Here is a 17,704-nt window from a genome sequence, read left to right as displayed (position 1 = left end):
GGAGTCAAATTAAACTTTAACCAAAAGGACTTTAACCTCTGTTTGTGGAGCGCACACTGACAGGAAAACCACGGAGGTGGTTAACCTGTAAAACCACAAGCTCAGCAAATCCCGTCCTACTGAAAAGTCAACATGTTTAAACTACAAATCCCTCATTACCACAACTAATGTTCACTTACGTTATCATGCTTCCTGTTTATACAAATTGAAAACTGCATTGACTGGTTCAAAAAGTAGAAGACAAAAATGATGTTTCTGGATGATTTAATACCATATGTGAGTTACATTTTACATGAAGGACACCATCGGAGGGGGAAGGAGAGAAGAGTTGCACCGCGGCAGTGAATGAGGGGAAATCAGTCGCCTACAGTCAGCATCGCTTGGACTTTCCTATTGCTTCGAAAATGAAACTGACCTCTCGGAGCTTTTAAACAAAGTGCAAAGATGTTACAACGTGCTGAAAAGACATCAGTTGGTTGTTCTGCTCTGCGTTTAGTTTTAAGTAAGCGGGTTAAATTACTGTGCAGAAGCAGTATGATACAGTTTAAACAGGTTTCGTGCAATGGAAAGCTGAAATTGACAGGACTTTGATTCTCGAAGCACGCGGGGGAGGGGAGGTTTAACGTCTGTTACGGAGCTTTTCAGACGACTGAAAAAAAAGGTTTTCAGACACAAATCGGATGTGTGTCAAGAGCAGCTCCCAGAGTTAGAATCCTTTCTACCTATATATCCACCTAGTCCCAATCATTTCAATCAACACCACCAAACCTACGGAACATCATTGCTGCCACACCAGCAAACAGCAAACAAAAAATATATCACACTACGATGTGAAAGGGTTTTTGAGAACAACGTGCTTTTTGTTCTAACACTATATTTTCATGTCTTATCAATGTTTTACATGTTACAACTAAATATGTTTCACCTTATTGCAATATAACTTGTTTCGTAATAACGCAACTAAAATATTAATCAGATACAAAAAAGTGTAAGAGTATATATGGTATTTTAATGTGGGAAGAATACATTGAACAACATAAACATATAGTGTTATATTCTGGGAAAATCTGTTGCAAGGAGCAAAATATTTTCGACGATAGAGTATTAGGGTGGCTTGGTGGGGGGGGGGAATTTAAGAGGCAGACTTTTTTGTTTTTTGTTCTTTCTGAGTTTAGAGATTAAAGTCAGAATGTGGAGTAAAAAGTCAAAATAGTATTTCAAAAGTCAAGTCAAAAAGGCGGTTATAAAGTTATATAGAAATAAAAATTTAAAAAGATAAAAAACCATTTCAGACCTACAATAGCCAAATGTTTTGTTGCATTTCAGATTAGCTTTAAATAAAAATAAACTTGTTTACCTTGGAATTTATACACATCTCGTAAATAATGTCTCGATGCTCCTGGAGGTTTTGACTGCAGTATGAGTCTTAACAGGTAATAATATTAATAATGTAAGCTACATATGTAATTTCTTTTTTTTTTTTTAAAAAAAGAGCATTTTTTTTTGACATGCACAGTAAATGTTTTGTGTTATTTTGTCCTTTACCCAATAAAAAGTCAACAGACAACAAATAAGAGTTCGGTTCAGGAGCACAGTTGGGTTTCCTTCCTCTAGCTTGACTTTTATTCTCAATATTGCCAGTTTAATCTGACAGTTGAACTTTAATTTAAAAACCTGGGAAAACTAAGAGAAAAAAATAATAATTTTTTCCCCCTTCTGACCAACTCCTAATAATACACTGTTGTTGTTGTTGTTGTTATTGTTGTGGCAGCAATATACTTCCGTTAAAAAAAAAACATGATTCGAGTTAAACAGCGCTTTATACTGTTTTAAGTGCATTAAATTGTCTCTTGTAATATCATAACAGAAATAAATTAATCTTTCCAACTGTACAACCTTTGTGTTAAGCAGTGATTCACCAATATCTCACGTTTCCTCACATGACAAGTAAAAGTAGAAAACAGTACAGTTATAGAACCTATAAAAGAACGACAGCATCCGTCCATTTTCTTTAACCCGCTTCTCCTTTCCGTGACGCGGGGAGCTGGTGTGTATCTCCAGCCATCACTGTGAGAGAGAGGCGGGGGACACCCTGGACAGGTCGCGAGTCCATCACAGGGACACATAGAGACAAACAACCATTCGCGCTCTCACTCACACCTGGGGACAATTTTAGAGTTAGAACTACAGCATATGTGAGCTAAATAAAATATTGATTGTAAACGGCATAAATAAACCAAGCGCACTGGTGAAAAATACACAGTCCAGTGTCTGTCTGTCCATTTCAAATAACCCTCAAAGAGTCTGATGGTGTTCTAAAAGTAAGAAAAATCCTGTTTCCAAATGTTATGTTCATAATGTAAGATACAGGCTGTCTGCATGAATGTAATAATAATAATAAATCTTGTCTTACAGCCAATTTGGGAGCTACAAAGGAATTTTAAGTCCGAATTCTGAGTTCACCTGCAGCTTGTTGGGTGGGTCAGTTTGACGACTCTGAGTCCTGGAGAAGCAAGAAAAAGCTGCTGGGAACGAGAAAGGTTCGAATACAGACGCATGCTTTTAACACTGCAGCCAAAGGTACCTGACAGGACTACATTACCCATAAGGCTCGCCAACGATGTAGCTGATTTGATTCTGTCGGCAGAGAAATCTAGTTTGAACGAGATCAGGACGCAGCGACGTTCGGCTGGTAAAACTTGGTCGGGAAACATGTTAGACAAGAAAGTTTGTAAACTTACTGAAGATTTTCAATCCTAAACGGTGATTTAAACAATAGCTTTTTTGCACCATCTTCAAAACCTATCATCTAATGCACATATAGGTTCATCTTGGATGTTTTTTACCCAAAAAAAAGGGGAGTGGGATTTGGAGATTGCCTAATATTCCACCAATGGCAGCACCAGTGGCAGATTTGACATGTGACAGACTTTTAGTTGTAATAACGGATCATATCCAAATCCAACATACATTTCAGCATGAATGTTGAAATAACATACATGGATTGATACTGAAAAAAAACAAAAAAACAAAACAAAACATCTCCTATGACGAGAGAAACAGATTGTCACTATAACTGATGAACGTGAGGCTGAAAAGGTGACGAGGGGAACATTTAGGAGACGACGCAGCCGGTGTCTTTCTGAGGCTTCAGATCTGGTTCCTTCACCGGCTTCACCTCCTCGTCCTTGGGCTTGGCCTGGAGGTTCATGGGAAAAAACAAAAACAGAACAAATCAACCGTCACTTACAGAGCACAGATCATTCATCAGCTGCAGCTCAAAGTGCTGCACATAAAAGCTGGGTGAAAACAGCATTATAACAACAACCAGAATATTTTCTGAAGAGATTTTCCAGCTGAAAAAAAAATTCCAACATTCATCAACTTTCTTCTCTAAAGCCCAAGAATAATTTGGGACTTCCTTTTGTAACGCTCTAAGCGGACAAACATGTTGACGTTTTTATGTATAAGAATTTTAAAGAGAAAAAGAAATGTTCAAACTGCTGCCAGTGGCTCATCAGGGTCACCATGGTAACTGCACACCCATGTACCTTGTCATTTTTGGCTCCCTTGGTCAGATCGAAGGTGGCGTAGACCTCAGCGGTGCACTGCTCACTGAGGGGCGGCAGCTTGAAGGGGACCGGCTCAGCCAGACCATAACTGGCCTTCAGCTCCAGCTGGGGGGCCTCAGCTGGGACCTTATGAAAGTATCTGAGGAACAGGTCTAGATTAGCGACTAAAAAAAAAGAAGAATTTAAGAGGATTTCTAGGTTTCTAAGCTGGTTTATAAGAACCCATTTCTGAGAAACTGAGTCAGTTACTCTTAATGTTTTATGTATACTGTCATTATAGTTAATTATATGATGTTAAATAACAAAATGGCTCACAATATTAAACAAAAAATAATATGAGCATCCATTTTTGGTGCTACAGAGAAATGTTTACATTTTGGAGATATTAACAAGTATAATTCAGAGATTTTAGTTTACAAACACAACCTGGAGTTCTCAAGAATTTATGAGTCTCGTACGTCTACAAAACATAAATGTTTGCTCTACAATATGCTACTTCAGAAAGAAGTGTGTGTGTGTGTGTGTGTGTGTGTGTGTGTGTGTGTGTGTTTGCTGAGTAACCCACATAAAGCCGTTCTCTCTCTGGCACTTCTCCAGTGTGTTTTTGATGAGGCTGCCCAGTTTGAGGAAGAACAGCTGCTCGGACGGTTTGGCCGTGGTACCCGGGCCTTTGGTCTGACGGTACTCTTTACACAGCGCCTCAGCACGGGAGTAACCTAAACATCGACGCCCTTGTGTTAATGCTGAAGAAATGCTGAGAGCGCAAGGGGGGGATAAAGACCTGACTTGACAGAGGGTTCAGGAAACGTTCAGACCTCTTTCACTTTTTCAAGTTTTGTTGTTTAAATTCATTTTTTTCCCCATAAATCTACACTCAGTACTCCATAAGATAAAGTGAAAACCAACTTACAACTTTTTATTTTTAATAAGTATTCAGATTTTACTTACAGATTTGAAGCACCTGTCAGAAGTTACAGCCTCGAGTTTTTGGGTTTGAGCTCTGGACTCCTGGATTGGAGGATATTTTGCTATTCTTTTTGAAAAAATCCTCTCCAGCTCAGTCAGAAAGGACGTGAACCACTGGTAGACAGTCGTGTTCAGGTCTCTCCAGAGATATCCAGCAGGGCTGAAGTCAGGGTCCTGGCTAGTCCACTCTAAGACAGTCAGAGTTGTCTCTAAGACACCCCTGAGGTGTCTTCTCTGTGGAAGGTCCAGTCTGAGCTCATGAGCCATGTCAAGAGGTTTTATTATTTTATTATTCCGTTTCCCTCCACCCTGACCAGCCTCCTGGTCCCTGCTGCTGAAAAACAGCCCCACAGCATGATGCTGCCACCACCGTGCTTTGCTGTGGGTTTTTGCCAAGTCAGCGAGGAAACCATTCTCCAGTCCTGAACTGATAAATCTTCTCAAATGTGAAACGAAACGTCTTCAACTCTAGAACAGAAGTGCAGAGGCTTTGTTTTTAAAAAACTGTGTTTGGAATCACTGTGTGGATGGTGTTGGGCAGGTGTTGAGCGGTGTTTCAGTCTGAGAGTCCTTCAGATGTTTTGTTCCAAGGAGAAACCTCCGTCTACAGGTTAGTGGAGGTCTGCAGTTCTTGTTGTCATAACTCTGAAGCTTAGTCAGTGTGATCGTCTGGTTCTTCGTCTCCTCTCTCATTAAGGCCCTTCTCCCTCGATTACTCAGTGAGGCCAAGAGAGCAGCCTCTTGGAAGAGACCTGGTTGTGCCAAACTTCTTCCATTTGAGGATAATAGATCCCACTGAGCTCTGAGGAGCCTTCAGTGCAGCAGAAATGTTTTCAGTCTTCTACAGATCGGTACTTTGCATCAGCCCTGCCTCTAAGTTCTGTGGGCAGCTCCTTTGACCTCATGGTTTGGTTTCTGCTCTCACTGTCACCGAGGACAAGGACAATTTTCTTCTATACTGAGGTATGCTTCCAAATCAGGTCCAATCAGAAAGGTGTAGAAACTTCTCAGCAGAGATCAAGAGAAACGGGAATCAGCTGAGATAAATGTCAAGTGTTGTTGTAAAACAACACTTTATTTTTAATACATTTACAAAATTGAATAAAACTCTGTTTTCCCTTTGTCATTGTGGGGTACTGAGTGTAAGTTATTGGGAAGGGGAGAAAGAATTTCAACAATAGAAGCGTCACGTACAACAAAACACAACCAAGAAAAAGTGAAGGGGGTCTGAATATTTTCTGAAGTCACAGTAAGTTTCATAACGGGGTGTGTTCTGAACTACGGCTGCAACCAAGAGGAAACAAACACTCAGGAAACACCTGCTTCAGTTTGAAGTCAAAAGTGCCGCAATGTGTGTGAGGGTTCTTAAGAAAAACATGCACAGATGTTTAACATTTAACAGCCCAATGACATCATTTAAAACAAGCAGAAGAAAAAGAAGAAACTTCATGTTGGGATGGGATGTACGTACATTTTTCTGCTTCCTGCAGGGATCTTATAGCCTCGCCGCACTTATCACTGGCCAGCAGCGTCTGACCGTGATAACAGTACGCCTGAAAGCACAATGAGTGGAAAGTTTAGTCCGGCTGAAAACGAGTCGCTCAGACGGCGGAGGGCGGGGGCTCGCCGACGCGCAGAGACGTACATAAGCCATGTAGAAGTGCTGCTTCAGCTGGAGGTACTTCCTCCACTTGCTGCTGCACTCGGGCTCCAGCGTGTTGAGTGTGTGGTCTGCGGAGACAGAGACATCCGTTAGTGTCCTGCTGGAAAGACAAGAACAGCTTCAACACTCGTCTAACACGGACTCTCACCGTCAGGATGTGAGGAACAGATTCAAATTGGAACAATTTTCTAACTTGTTATAAATTGTGTGCAGTTGTGAAAAATAAAGTTCGCCCTCCTATAATTTAAATGGTTCAAGCATCAAAGGACATTTTTTTTCTTTTGTTTTGTGGTTTTTCTGAGTCTTGCTTCAAATGAGCAATCTCCATTTTTGTGAACTTAAGGAGTTTTTTTTTTCCTTCTTCTTCTTTTTCCTTAAAGAACTTGAACCAAGCTTGACTCAAAATGGTGACATTAATGCGCGAGAAATACAGGCTCCACGCGTACTGTGCACGTCCTCGATTTTTCAAAAGACCCACAGATTTTACACATGCAGGACCAAACGTCTCTACGACCAGTTTGCAAATATCTTCTGAGCTAAACACGCACAAGTGATGCACGAGTTTTTTCCTCACAGGCTGCCTGTAGGAGCACTAACAAGCTGTGATTGAGCCGTAATATAACTTTGCCTCCTCACTAGTCTCTAACCTGATTTTAGTCTAATGTCTATGTAAACATCTTTGGATCATATGAAAGGCTCTATAAAAATATTAGCATTGTTTTTGAAACAAAAACAGTATTCGAACGCTATGCGACGATGTAATAAATCTGTAAAGTAATGCATTTTCCCATTTATCTCCTGAAAAAAAACGATAAATAAATGCAAACTAGTCCATTTTGCGGCTGTGAATTTAGTCCAGAATTTTGAACATCACTGAAGCTTGAATCTCTAAACTGAAATTCAAAGCGTGAACTCCCACGACACTGAACACCTGTCTGAAACTAAGGCTGTTAACTCTAGTGGAAACATTAATGCAGTTAACTAAAAATAAACGGAAATATGTCAATGTCTTCTTCTTCATCCGAGGCTGCGTTCACAGAATCTGAAGCTCGATGAGCGGTGAGGTTTTATTTCCTGATCCATGAGACTCAACATTTAAAAATAAGGTGTCTTTTTGTTTTCAGGTGACCGTATAAAAACACTGACCAGCTCTTAGATAGAAGTTTGCCGTCTCAAAGGCCAAAGCTGCGATTAGTGAGGCGTTGTGCTTCAGTTCGATGGCTCTGGCAATCGTCACTGTGAAACAAAACAAAAAGAAGTGATGTTATAATAATAATAATAAGAAGATCAGCATCAATTTTGCACCTATTCTTCAGTCAGTATCAGCAGTTGCTGGACTAACACCTGATTAACTGTGTCATTCTTATGGTCACATGACAGAACCAATTTATATTTCATTAAACATTAGTCACTTTTACAGCCTCTCATGGTGAAACATTTGAAATTCCTCAACAAGATTAACTTGATCTGCCAGACTGAAAGTAATTTATTATCAGGTTAATATTGGTAGGTCTTATCGTGCTTCTGGATCCAAATAAAAGTCCTGTAATCCCAGGACATGTGCTGGTAGAGGGTTTAATACTTGAGCCGAGTCCGTTGCTACCTTCTTGAGCCTCAGCTTGACACTGGATGATATACGTGTCGATCACTCGGGGCTCCAGGTCTCTGCCCTTTTCAGCCGGGGTGATGAGGCGAGGAATGTGGACCTCCTGTGGGGGAAAAAAAAAAAAAAAAAAAAAAGAGGCCGTGAGTGGGTCTGGATGAGGTTTGCGCAGCGAACGCCGCAGCTCTGGTTTCTGAACTTTACTCGTCTCGACATCCGCCTCACCTTGAGAGTTTTGAATGTTCCAGCCGCAACCTTCAAACTCCTGTGAACATCTTTGGCTTCAGGCTCCGTTATGCTGCTCAAGACAAACACAGCCGTCAGAACTGCGCTTGAGGACCAAAATGTACAGTTTTGAAGGGAGTATGTTAAAATATGAAGGGTTTTTGTGCTTCAGAGTATAGATTTAGTTATTTTAAGTCACTCCAAACTAAAAACAGTAAAAAAAAAGAAAACACTGTTAATACAGGAAAACTAAAAGAAAAATAACTACCCTCCATAATGGCCGTTACACTACTGCCACCTATGCCAGCTCAACATGATGCATTTGACAGAAACAGACCCCTTTTATTGGGATTACAGGAAGCTGGGTTGCTTTTATATGACTGTATTGATATCAAAACAAAAGAACTTACTTCTCCTTCCCTGCTAGTCTTGAGGCAAACTTGGTGTACCAGATGGCCACGTTGAAGGCCATAGAAGCCAGTTCAAAGACTGCATCCTGCTGGGCACTAAGAGGAGAGACACTTTTTTATCATTGGGTAGTCCAATTTCCATTCATTTATTGATACTAATCCTAAGAATAAACCCGACTTTAACCGTTACCAGTACATGCCTAACTTTATCCTTAAAAGCTCTCTGAAAATCAGCTGCTACAATCCCTCTTCCACACACGCAGTTTAATGTTGGACCCAACAAATAAGCCAAACACCCTTGAAACTAATTTCCTTCTTCCACTAAAACCCAACTTCTGTGCTTTTCTGGATTTTCCCAGGAACTCTGAGGTGTGTCGTGCACCTTCAGAGCGGTTCCTGTCTAACATGACGGAGGATTCGCCTCCAGCTTTTTTCACCTCGGTATGTTTCCCTGTAAGGTGTCGGTCCACTTGAAGTTCTGGATGAACCTCATCTTGTTTTCTTGCGTAGTCCCATCCAGGGAGACAATGAAGCCTGTTTGTCGTGAACCGGAGTTTCACAGAAATAAACGAAACCAAAAACGACAAAAAAAAAAAAACAGACAAGCAGCTGGTTAGTTGCAAAGTTTACCAGTCTGATAAAGTTGGATGTTAGAAGACAAAAAAAGAACACAGTTAATATTTCAACTAGAAAATACTAGATATAGATTTACACTTATTTTCATTCATTATAAGTTTAGAGAACAGAGTTCCTACACATTTCCACTTTCAAAACTCCACCTTTCTCAAATTTAAAGGTCTAATTTTTGATGTACAAGTACTAACATTTACTTTAAATTACGCCACACACTATATGCAAGAGATGCATCGTATGGAACAGAACTTCTGAAAAGTATGCGGTTTTGTCTTTTTTGTGACAAACGTATTGAACATTTCAAGGCTTCGTTCAAAACAACATGAGGTGAGGTTTGTAAAGCTGTTTCAGTTAAGTCGCAGAAAGAGTTAAAAAAAATTCTTTAAGGCTAAACTTGCTGATGTCAAGTTGCAAACAGTGCATTTATAAAGTCCTGAGGGCAAGAAGTGGAACCCTTGAGGAATCTGGATCAGGATCTCATCATCCTCATACAAAAATAAAACATCTTGAAATAAATGAATGAAAACCAGGATTTTAGTCATAGCTTTGGAGGAAACATAGAACATGGTCTGTACATCTTTTTACCAGCTTACTAAAACAAGCCTAAATACCCCTTTGCCAGGTTTTAGTTCACAGGTTGCGATGACAAAAACAGATAAAGGACGACGTGTCGACAAAAAGAAAGACAAATTAGAGACGATGCCTAAATTAATTTTTACACGTTATTTGCCAGAACAGTGTACCATGCTAACAGAGTATTTAACAACTATGATAACTTATTTCAAAACCAATTTAATTTAATTTTAAAATCCCTGAAATATGCATGAAAGTTTATTCATTTAAGCATTCAAGAATTTAGAAAAATGCAGCTAATGTGAGCTTCAGGTTGCCATGTAAAAGGAAGAAACCTTTGTTTTTGCAGATGATGTGATGTTGTGTCTGATCGATCAAGATCAGTTCTATTTGATTAGTTAACCATTAACGGAGCCAAAATGGCCCTCTGGGTAAAAACATATGTTGCTCATTTTAACTTAGCTGGCTTCACAGAATGTTGATGTACATCGTATATTATTTTTAACAAACTAAATTTGAGCAATTTATTTTAAAAAATGTTCCAATGTTTTTTGTTTTTTTATTAAAATATATTTTTTTAAAAACAGAATAGGAAACAAAGTCTGGAAACAATTTTCTATCCTATTATATATAATTTTTCCCCTCATACTTATTTAAACATAGTAAAACCAAAAAGTTCTACACCTTTCCAGACTTTGAACACTGAGTATATTAAAATGAGAAATAACATTTGGTCAAACTTGGTTTAAATAAATTAAAAAGAAGCGAAATAAAAAAAAAGAAAAACATAGACTGAACCATCAACAGGTAGTTTGATCTATTTAGTTTTAATCTTTAAAAAAAAAAAAAAAAACACCCAAGAAACAATTACAAAAATCAGTTTCACCTTGCAGCAGAGAGAAGTAAGCATCTGTGGCGCTCTTCATGATCTCCGGGCTGCAGGTGGAATCAGTGAACATGTCCAGCAGCCGCGCTCGGGTCGTCCTCAGGTCACTAAACGTGTCACACACACACACACACAGCCATCAACTCATGCTTTGGAGAGCATTTCAAAAGACGTTGTAAAACCTTGTCACAACGTCAGTTTTGATACAACCTGGCAGCTGTCAGTATTTATTATCCAAACGCTACAATAAAATCAGAGCCTGAGGAGGTGTGGGCACAGGGATTTTCTTTTAGATGGACAGAATTAGAAACTTTTTAAATAAACTGAAAAAAAAATACATTTTAATTTGCTTCCAGACTTTTGCTTATTGTCTACACCAGGGGTGTCCAATCCTGGTCCTCGAGGGCCACCACCCTGCATGTTTTACTTGCTTCTCTGCTCCAACACACCTGATTTGAATCAATGGGTGATTAACAGGCTTCTGCAGAACATGAAGAGGTGATTTAACCACTGAATCAGGTGTGTTGGAGCAGGGAAACAAGAAAAACATGCAGGATAGTGGCCCTCGAGGACCAGAATTAGACACCCCTGGTTTACACATTATGTTTGTGTGAATGCAAGAGGTTTTGTTTCATTATTACTAAAGTAGGAATGATAAAAACTTTTTCTAACCTAAGCCAAGCAGTGAATAGTAAATACCTATGATCCCTTTCCTGCTTACATTACTAGTACTAAAGCTAAAGAAACAAACGGTGTGTTTAGTCTGTGAATTACGGGCTCATGAATAACATGAATAATCTTCTTTAATGTGACTCTGTAATCAGAGAAAACATCTTTGGGTCATTACTGGTACGATCTGGCTGCGTTTGCAGATCGGAACAGTTCTGTGATGTCAGGTTGCGGCGCTGGAAAGTCCCGAGAGTTTTTCTGCTGCTCTGAAACCACATCAAACAAGCAGGAAGAGTAAATCTGCTCTGACACTAATTTGACTTCATCCGTACAGTGGCTTGTAAAAGTATTCAGGAATTTGCAGTTTGAAGGAACCTTGTTTTAAATGACTTTAAATCAATAAGTAGCACGTGCATATGTATTCACCCCCCTTTGCTTTGACGTCCCAACCTTTACCTTTAGAAGCTACTTAGTTAAATAAGATCCACCTGAGGGTGATCTAAGCGTTAGATGATCTCAGGAGAGAAAGTTGTAGATGGGTTGTAAAAAATGTCCCAGAATCCTGAACATCCCACAGAGCTCCATTCTATCCATTATTAGGAAATGGAAAGATGACATCACCAAAGCAAACCTGCCAAGAGGGGGCCGTCCACCGAAACTCGTGAACCGGGCAAAGAGTGTGTTAATCAGAGAAACATCCAGGAGGGCAACAATAACACTGATGCAGCTGAGCTCTTCTGCAGAGATGACAGAATTTGCCACAGCAATATTACAAGCTAGTCAGAGGTGGGCTTTATGGAAGAGTGGACAGGAAAAAGACAATTAAAGAAGAAACTAAAGCAGATCGTTAGGGATTTTCAAAAGATATTTTTAAGTCTCAAACATGGGAGAGGAGCTGTGGTCGGATGAGACTAAAACTGAACTTTTTGACCATTTAGGACAAAACCGTGTCTGATACAAACCCAACACCTCTCATCATGCTGAGATCACCATCACCAGAGTGTAGCACGGCGGTGGCGGCATCATGATGTGGGGATGTCAGAGTTAAAGTAAAGATGAATGGAACAAAATACAAAGAAATTCTTGAAGGAAACATGTTGGGGGGGTTTCAGACCTTTTGAGGCTGAAGCTACGCTCCAGTGGTTTAAAGAGAACCAGTTAAAAGTCCTGGAATGGTTCAGTCCAAACCTCAATCCAACTGAGAACCTCTGGTTTGATTTAAAGATTGTTGGACACAAGCAGCACCCATTCAACCTGAAGGAGCTGCAGCAGTTTGGTCAGGAAGAAGGGATGAAACCTCCAGTGACTTGATGAACAAAGCTGATGGAGACACTTGCTGCCATAACTGCTGCAAAATGCAGTGTGGGGCGAATAGCTGCGCAAGCTCTGGATCTGTGTTCTTGTTTTAACTCTTGCTTGTTTCACAATAAAAATGTTCTGCATCCTCAAAGTGGTAGTTATGTTATATATTTAAAAAATATATATACAATTCCCCCCAAACTCCTTTAAATTTCCATGTTGTCTGAGAACTGAAGAGAGAATACTTTTACAACCCACTGTATGAGCAGCTCTCTGATATTATGTCAATTACCAAGAAGGCTGAGGTCAAACAGTGATAACAGCCGCCTGTCAGCACACGTCGGATGATAAATGCTGTATAAAGAAGTGCTTCTGTGCTCAGACATACTTGCAGATCTTGTTGGCAGCGGGGCTTCCTGCCACTCCGTAGAAATTAAAGGACACCGGCGCAGTTGCCTTCAGGGGGTTTCTGTGAAACCAATGTGCCATCGTGTGGTTCTGGACACGGCTACAGGAGGGAGGTTAAAAAACAAACAGGGTGACGACAGGCTAAACAATAAGTTTCAACGGTGACACGATTCACGGGTATCCCGCGAAGCCGATCAGCTCCCGAATAACTCCGTAATTTTAATTAAGGAGGTTTTTCTGATGAGGCTAACGTTGTTTCGACAAAACCCGCCGCGTTAGAAGCCTCACAAAAGCCTATTTAAATCCACCTCAAAGGAACAAAGCAGTCTTACTGATTACACTTTCCTCCGAACAGTCATAATTCGGGTCTTATTAATTATTTGGGCATTCTGGTGTAGACAAAAGTCCATTACGTCAGCTACAGAGAGCTAACGGCTAACTTACACTGGTTACGTCTACAAACGCGAACATGATGCCTTTGAACAAGACAAACACAGAGACCATTTACTCAAATACACGGATTTTAGCCGTTTAAATTTTCTCCAACTTTAACTGGTTACCTGTGGGTGCGGCGCTGAAGATTTGAGGTTTGATAGTCTGGAAAGTCCGATGACAACAACTGACTTCCGGAAATAAACACGCAGTCGACGCCGACCAATGAAAATGGACCGTTTGGTCACGTGACACGCTCCTCTGTCGTTGAACATGTAGCACAACCAGCAGGTCTTTAAAATGCAATTATTCGATTTACCCCTGGCATTGTTCTGCTGAAGAGATGGTATCTTAAAATATTCTTAATTTGTTGATATAAATGTTACAGACTACAACATGCTCTGGTGACACTGGAGGAATTACTTTGAAAGAAAGGTGAAACTAAATGATAGGTGGTAAAAAAAATAAGACTAGTAAACAAAACTACATTATCTCGTGAGAGTAGTTTTTCAAATATATTTTAGTTAATCTACTCTATGTAGAGAACAATTTCAGTTCCAAGCAGTTTGGCTAATAACACAAATAAATATTCCCTGCACTATGAAAAACAAGCTATACATTTGTCACATGTAATATAATTTTTATAAGCTTTTTATTATAGTCATTTTAAACGAAACAATGAAAATTCAACATATTTTATTCTCGCATTTGGCAAACAGTGAACCATAAACAGCTACTTCAAGTGACAATCAGAAAGAAAAAAAAAGAAAAGGTTGGTCTTAATTGTAATAGCTAAGGAAGAAAAAAAATAACAAAAAACTGTTCATATATTCATACAGACATGTCCATCAGAGCTCCGAATGTCCTCCCTTGTGATTTGGATTGTCTTTGCATTGTTTGGAAAGTTGTGCTCTGCTACAAAAACAAGATATGGGTTTTATTTGGGACAGGAAGTCATTTGAAACAGAACACACATTTTTACTGCATTTATTAAACAAGACAAGGACAGTATTCAAGCATTAGATCCTTACAACTGGAAGATCGTGGTGTAAGTACTTTGTTGATGTCAGTGCACGATTTAAAACCCTCTCAGAAAGGTTTAGGGAAAAAGGCACTTGAAGGCATATTAAAAAGGAGAAAGGGAAACATGTATACCTATTTTTTTTTTCAATCATAAATAAAATCCCAGCATAGGTCATTCTGTTCTCAATTAAATGTTGCGTTCAAAAAATTTTTTTTTTTTTTGTGAACACAGAAGGTGCAAATAGAGAAAAAGCAGCATCACAAAGAACCCTGATGTTTGCAAAATGAAAGGTCACTTTTGAGAAAAAGCAAATACAAAGTCATGACTTTTGGAAGGGGGAGAGGATTAACTTTGCCTATTTCTGCACTCGGGGGTCACTACGACAGGACGGAGACTGACAGCTAGTGCTAGAAGATTTTTTTAAAAAAAAATTTTAAATTTAAAACCCCCTTTTAGGTCAAACGCATAAAATGAAGTTTTGTAACCCAAATTCTGTTGCGAATTAGGGCTGCACAATATATAGAATATTTTACAACATCGCTAAATCATCATGTGCAATCTCAGTATTGCAAAGGATTCCAATAAATTGCAAACTGCGTCCATAAATATAGATTTTGGGGCAATCAAATGGATTCCGAGTTGGGAGAAAATCTGTCATCCCGACGTTCCTGACAAACATCAATTTATCAGAACTGTTATTCCTACAGTTTTGCATAATTTCCAAATATTAGGCAAATTAAACAGTTGATGTACAAAACAGCCAACGCTTTAAATTATAAAGAAAATCTTCAAGCCTTTTTGATTAAACCTTAAAAGTCTTCACATACTTTTTTTATTGTCACATCTTAAAAATCGTACCACTATCATCGCACAAACGAAAGAAAAAAAAAATTATTCCTGGAAACTTTTTATCCAAAAGCACAGATCCTAGTCAGCGAAAATGGTTCGTAAAAACCTCCTTTTCTAATGTGGATGTAATGCATTGTCGCCATGTGGCATGGTTTACTCTCATTTCACCACAATCTAAAAATCTGAGACATCCAGACACAAACGAACCTGGTGACACGAAATGGAAGAACAAGTCTGAGCTTGGGCTCATTAGCAAAAACAATTAATAATAAGAAGAAAACGAAAAAAAAAGGGTTTGGCACCAGTTGCAGCTTTGGTAAATTAAAAGTAAAAGTTCAGAAAAAAAAACAAAAAAACAAATGCTTGAGTTTCACTTGGTCCTATAGTTTAGTCGACCTTGTTAGATGAGAGAAAGAGAAACAACCCATTACATCCTCAAAAACCCTGAAGAGTTTATTTTTTCAAATGGCACTTTTATAGACTACCAGTAAGCAATTAAGCCAAGAATAAAAAGGCACAGTTCAAAGTCGTTTGGAATAATTTTTGCATAGAGTGTGATCCCGAATGTCTCCCCATCCTCCGTTCTTCATGTGCGCCTTGTGCTCCGCTGGTTCCGACCCGCTGAAGACAAGACCCTGGGGAAAGAGGCCAAGCTTTGCCATCTGCAGGTTGTCCTCAACCTTCTTCAAGGCCCACTCGGGTCTGCAGTTCTCCTTCTGGTGAAGACCGCAGTCGCCCGTGTGCAGAACCCTGGAGCCCTGGGCCACCAGCACCTTGAGGGGCTTCGATATGCAGGTGCCTGAGAGGTGCTGCAACGTCCAGTCCCAGTTGTAGTCGTCGTAGGTGCAGAACTCGTCGCTGCAGCCCATCAGCTTGTAGTACACCTCCCTGGAGATGGCCATGCCGATGTTGTGTTTGGTGGACAGCCATCCGGTGCTGAACACCTTGTTGGACTTGCTGGTGAAATCATTCAGCTCGTCGTGGTTCCCCAGCGCCAACATGTCACAGTCGGCGCACTTGTCCCTCCTGAAATCTCTCATGGACTTGTAAAAACTGAAGAAGTCCGGCAGGACGTAGTTGTCCTCCTCGAGGAAGATGGCGAAGCCGCTGTAGCCCTGCATGGCCCGCACCCGCTCCCACACGAAGTGCAACTTCCACCACCAGTGGTGTTTGGTCTGGACGATATGGGCTTCCCTGTAATGCCCGTACGAGTCGGGGTGGTCCGCGTTCAGGCATCCCGTTCTGCGGGCGTCGTCCCTGGACGCATCCCGGGGGCAGTCCCGCGGGTCTTGCCCCGGGAACTCTTTGGGGTACAGCTGCGTGCTGAAGGGGAAATAGATCTGCAGCACCTTGCAGAACGTTATCTCTCGCACAATGGCGTTTATTTCCTCCGAAAAGTAGTCGTGGCTGAAGATGAGGAGGAGGCCGTCGACCTCGGCGGCCCGCTGCAGAGACCTGATGAGCAGCCGGAGGTACTCGGGCCTGTTGTGGACCTGCACGACCAGGACCAGCTTGGGCTCCCCTGGGAAGGTCTCAGCGTTGAGGACAACCTGCTTGAAGTTGGCCTTGTAGACGGACTCGGACAGCGCGGACACAGAGTCAAAGTTGAACTTCAGGTCACCGGGGGGCTGGTACCCGTCAGGTGCTCTCATGTCACTCTCAGAGACCAGCAGCACACGTGTGGAGAACAGCAAGGTGGCAACAACAAACAGGACTCCCAAGAGCGCGAGCAGATTCCTCCTGAGCAGCCGGAGCCTCATTTTTTTTTTTTTTTTACTTAAATAACTAACAGGAAACGGTGGATCTCAGCAGCTTATGGCTTTCATTCACCTTCTCGTGCGCGTCGGCATCGCGAACTCGCTTTGATATCTCGTCTCCTCGTGCGACTCAGTTTTTTTTTTCTTTTTAAGAGGTCGCGTGACGTTTTCCCCCCACTCAAACCAGCAACTTCTCACGGCTGCTTTTCCCCCAGCACACTGGGAAACGCTGCCATTTTCCAAACGCTCGTCTGCGAAATAAAAATGAAACGACCTTAAGAAACAAACAGAATTCAAACAACCTGTGGCTTTACGCGACGAGCAGAGAGCCGACTTACCACCGAGCGAAGCGCCGCGTTTCAACACCAGGAAGAGCTTTGACAGCAGGATGATACATGTTGACTGCTGACGTGGATCTTCCAGCCAACGGGCTGAGAGACGCAGGTCCCGCTCAGCGAATCACTGTCCTACCTGCGGCCGTGTAACCTGAGAAGCAGCAGCAGCAGCAACAACCGGACGGGCAAGTTCTTTTCAGAAACATTCGCTACCTTTCAAACCGGTTACAGCTGCGGGTTACGGTATTAAACCACACAGCGTCAGGGGAGTCAGCCACATCTGCCTCATTTGGTGTCATTCAGTTCAGAGGTATGGCTGCTTAGGTTAATGTCGTTTCTGAGACTGCTTTTTGAAGAAAAATAAAAAAAGAAAGCAAGAAAAAGCAGTGTCTCCCCCCCC

The 17,704-nt window shown here is 40.9% G+C and overlaps 2 protein-coding genes across 2 annotated transcripts; both read right to left on the bottom strand.

The window, feature by feature from the left end:
- Positions 1 to 247: 247 nt before the first annotated feature.
- On the bottom strand, positions 248 to 13,595 carry brox (BRO1 domain and CAAX motif containing). The gene is made up of 13 exons (XM_017432374.3): positions 13,468 to 13,595; positions 12,888 to 13,007; positions 10,532 to 10,638; positions 8,877 to 8,973; positions 8,440 to 8,535; positions 8,030 to 8,102; positions 7,805 to 7,910; positions 7,348 to 7,437; positions 6,184 to 6,269; positions 6,010 to 6,091; positions 4,138 to 4,288; positions 3,552 to 3,711; positions 248 to 3,199 (listed from the first exon to the last, which is right to left on the bottom strand). The coding sequence occupies exons 2-13, from the start codon at positions 12,986 to 12,988 to the stop codon at positions 3,116 to 3,118; spliced, it is 1,233 nt and encodes a 410-aa protein (XP_017287863.1). The 5' UTR covers positions 12,989 to 13,007; positions 13,468 to 13,595; the 3' UTR covers positions 248 to 3,115.
- A 423-nt stretch (positions 13,596 to 14,018) lies between these two features.
- On the bottom strand, positions 14,019 to 17,465 carry LOC108245450 (alpha-1,6-mannosyl-glycoprotein 2-beta-N-acetylglucosaminyltransferase). The gene is made up of 2 exons (XM_017432373.3): positions 17,308 to 17,465; positions 14,019 to 17,220 (listed from the first exon to the last, which is right to left on the bottom strand). Exon 2 carries the CDS (start codon positions 16,970 to 16,972, stop codon positions 15,734 to 15,736), a length of 1,239 nt encoding a protein of 412 aa, XP_017287862.1. The 5' UTR covers positions 16,973 to 17,220; positions 17,308 to 17,465; the 3' UTR covers positions 14,019 to 15,733.
- Positions 17,466 to 17,704: the final 239 nt, after the last annotated feature.

Source organism: Kryptolebias marmoratus, linkage group LG19 (genome assembly GCF_001649575.2).
Source record: "Kryptolebias marmoratus isolate JLee-2015 linkage group LG19, ASM164957v2, whole genome shotgun sequence".
Lineage (NCBI taxonomy): Eukaryota > Metazoa > Chordata > Actinopteri > Cyprinodontiformes > Rivulidae > Kryptolebias > Kryptolebias marmoratus.
Note: the sequence above shows the minus strand (reverse complement) of the source record. Positions and strands in the feature narration are given on the sequence as shown.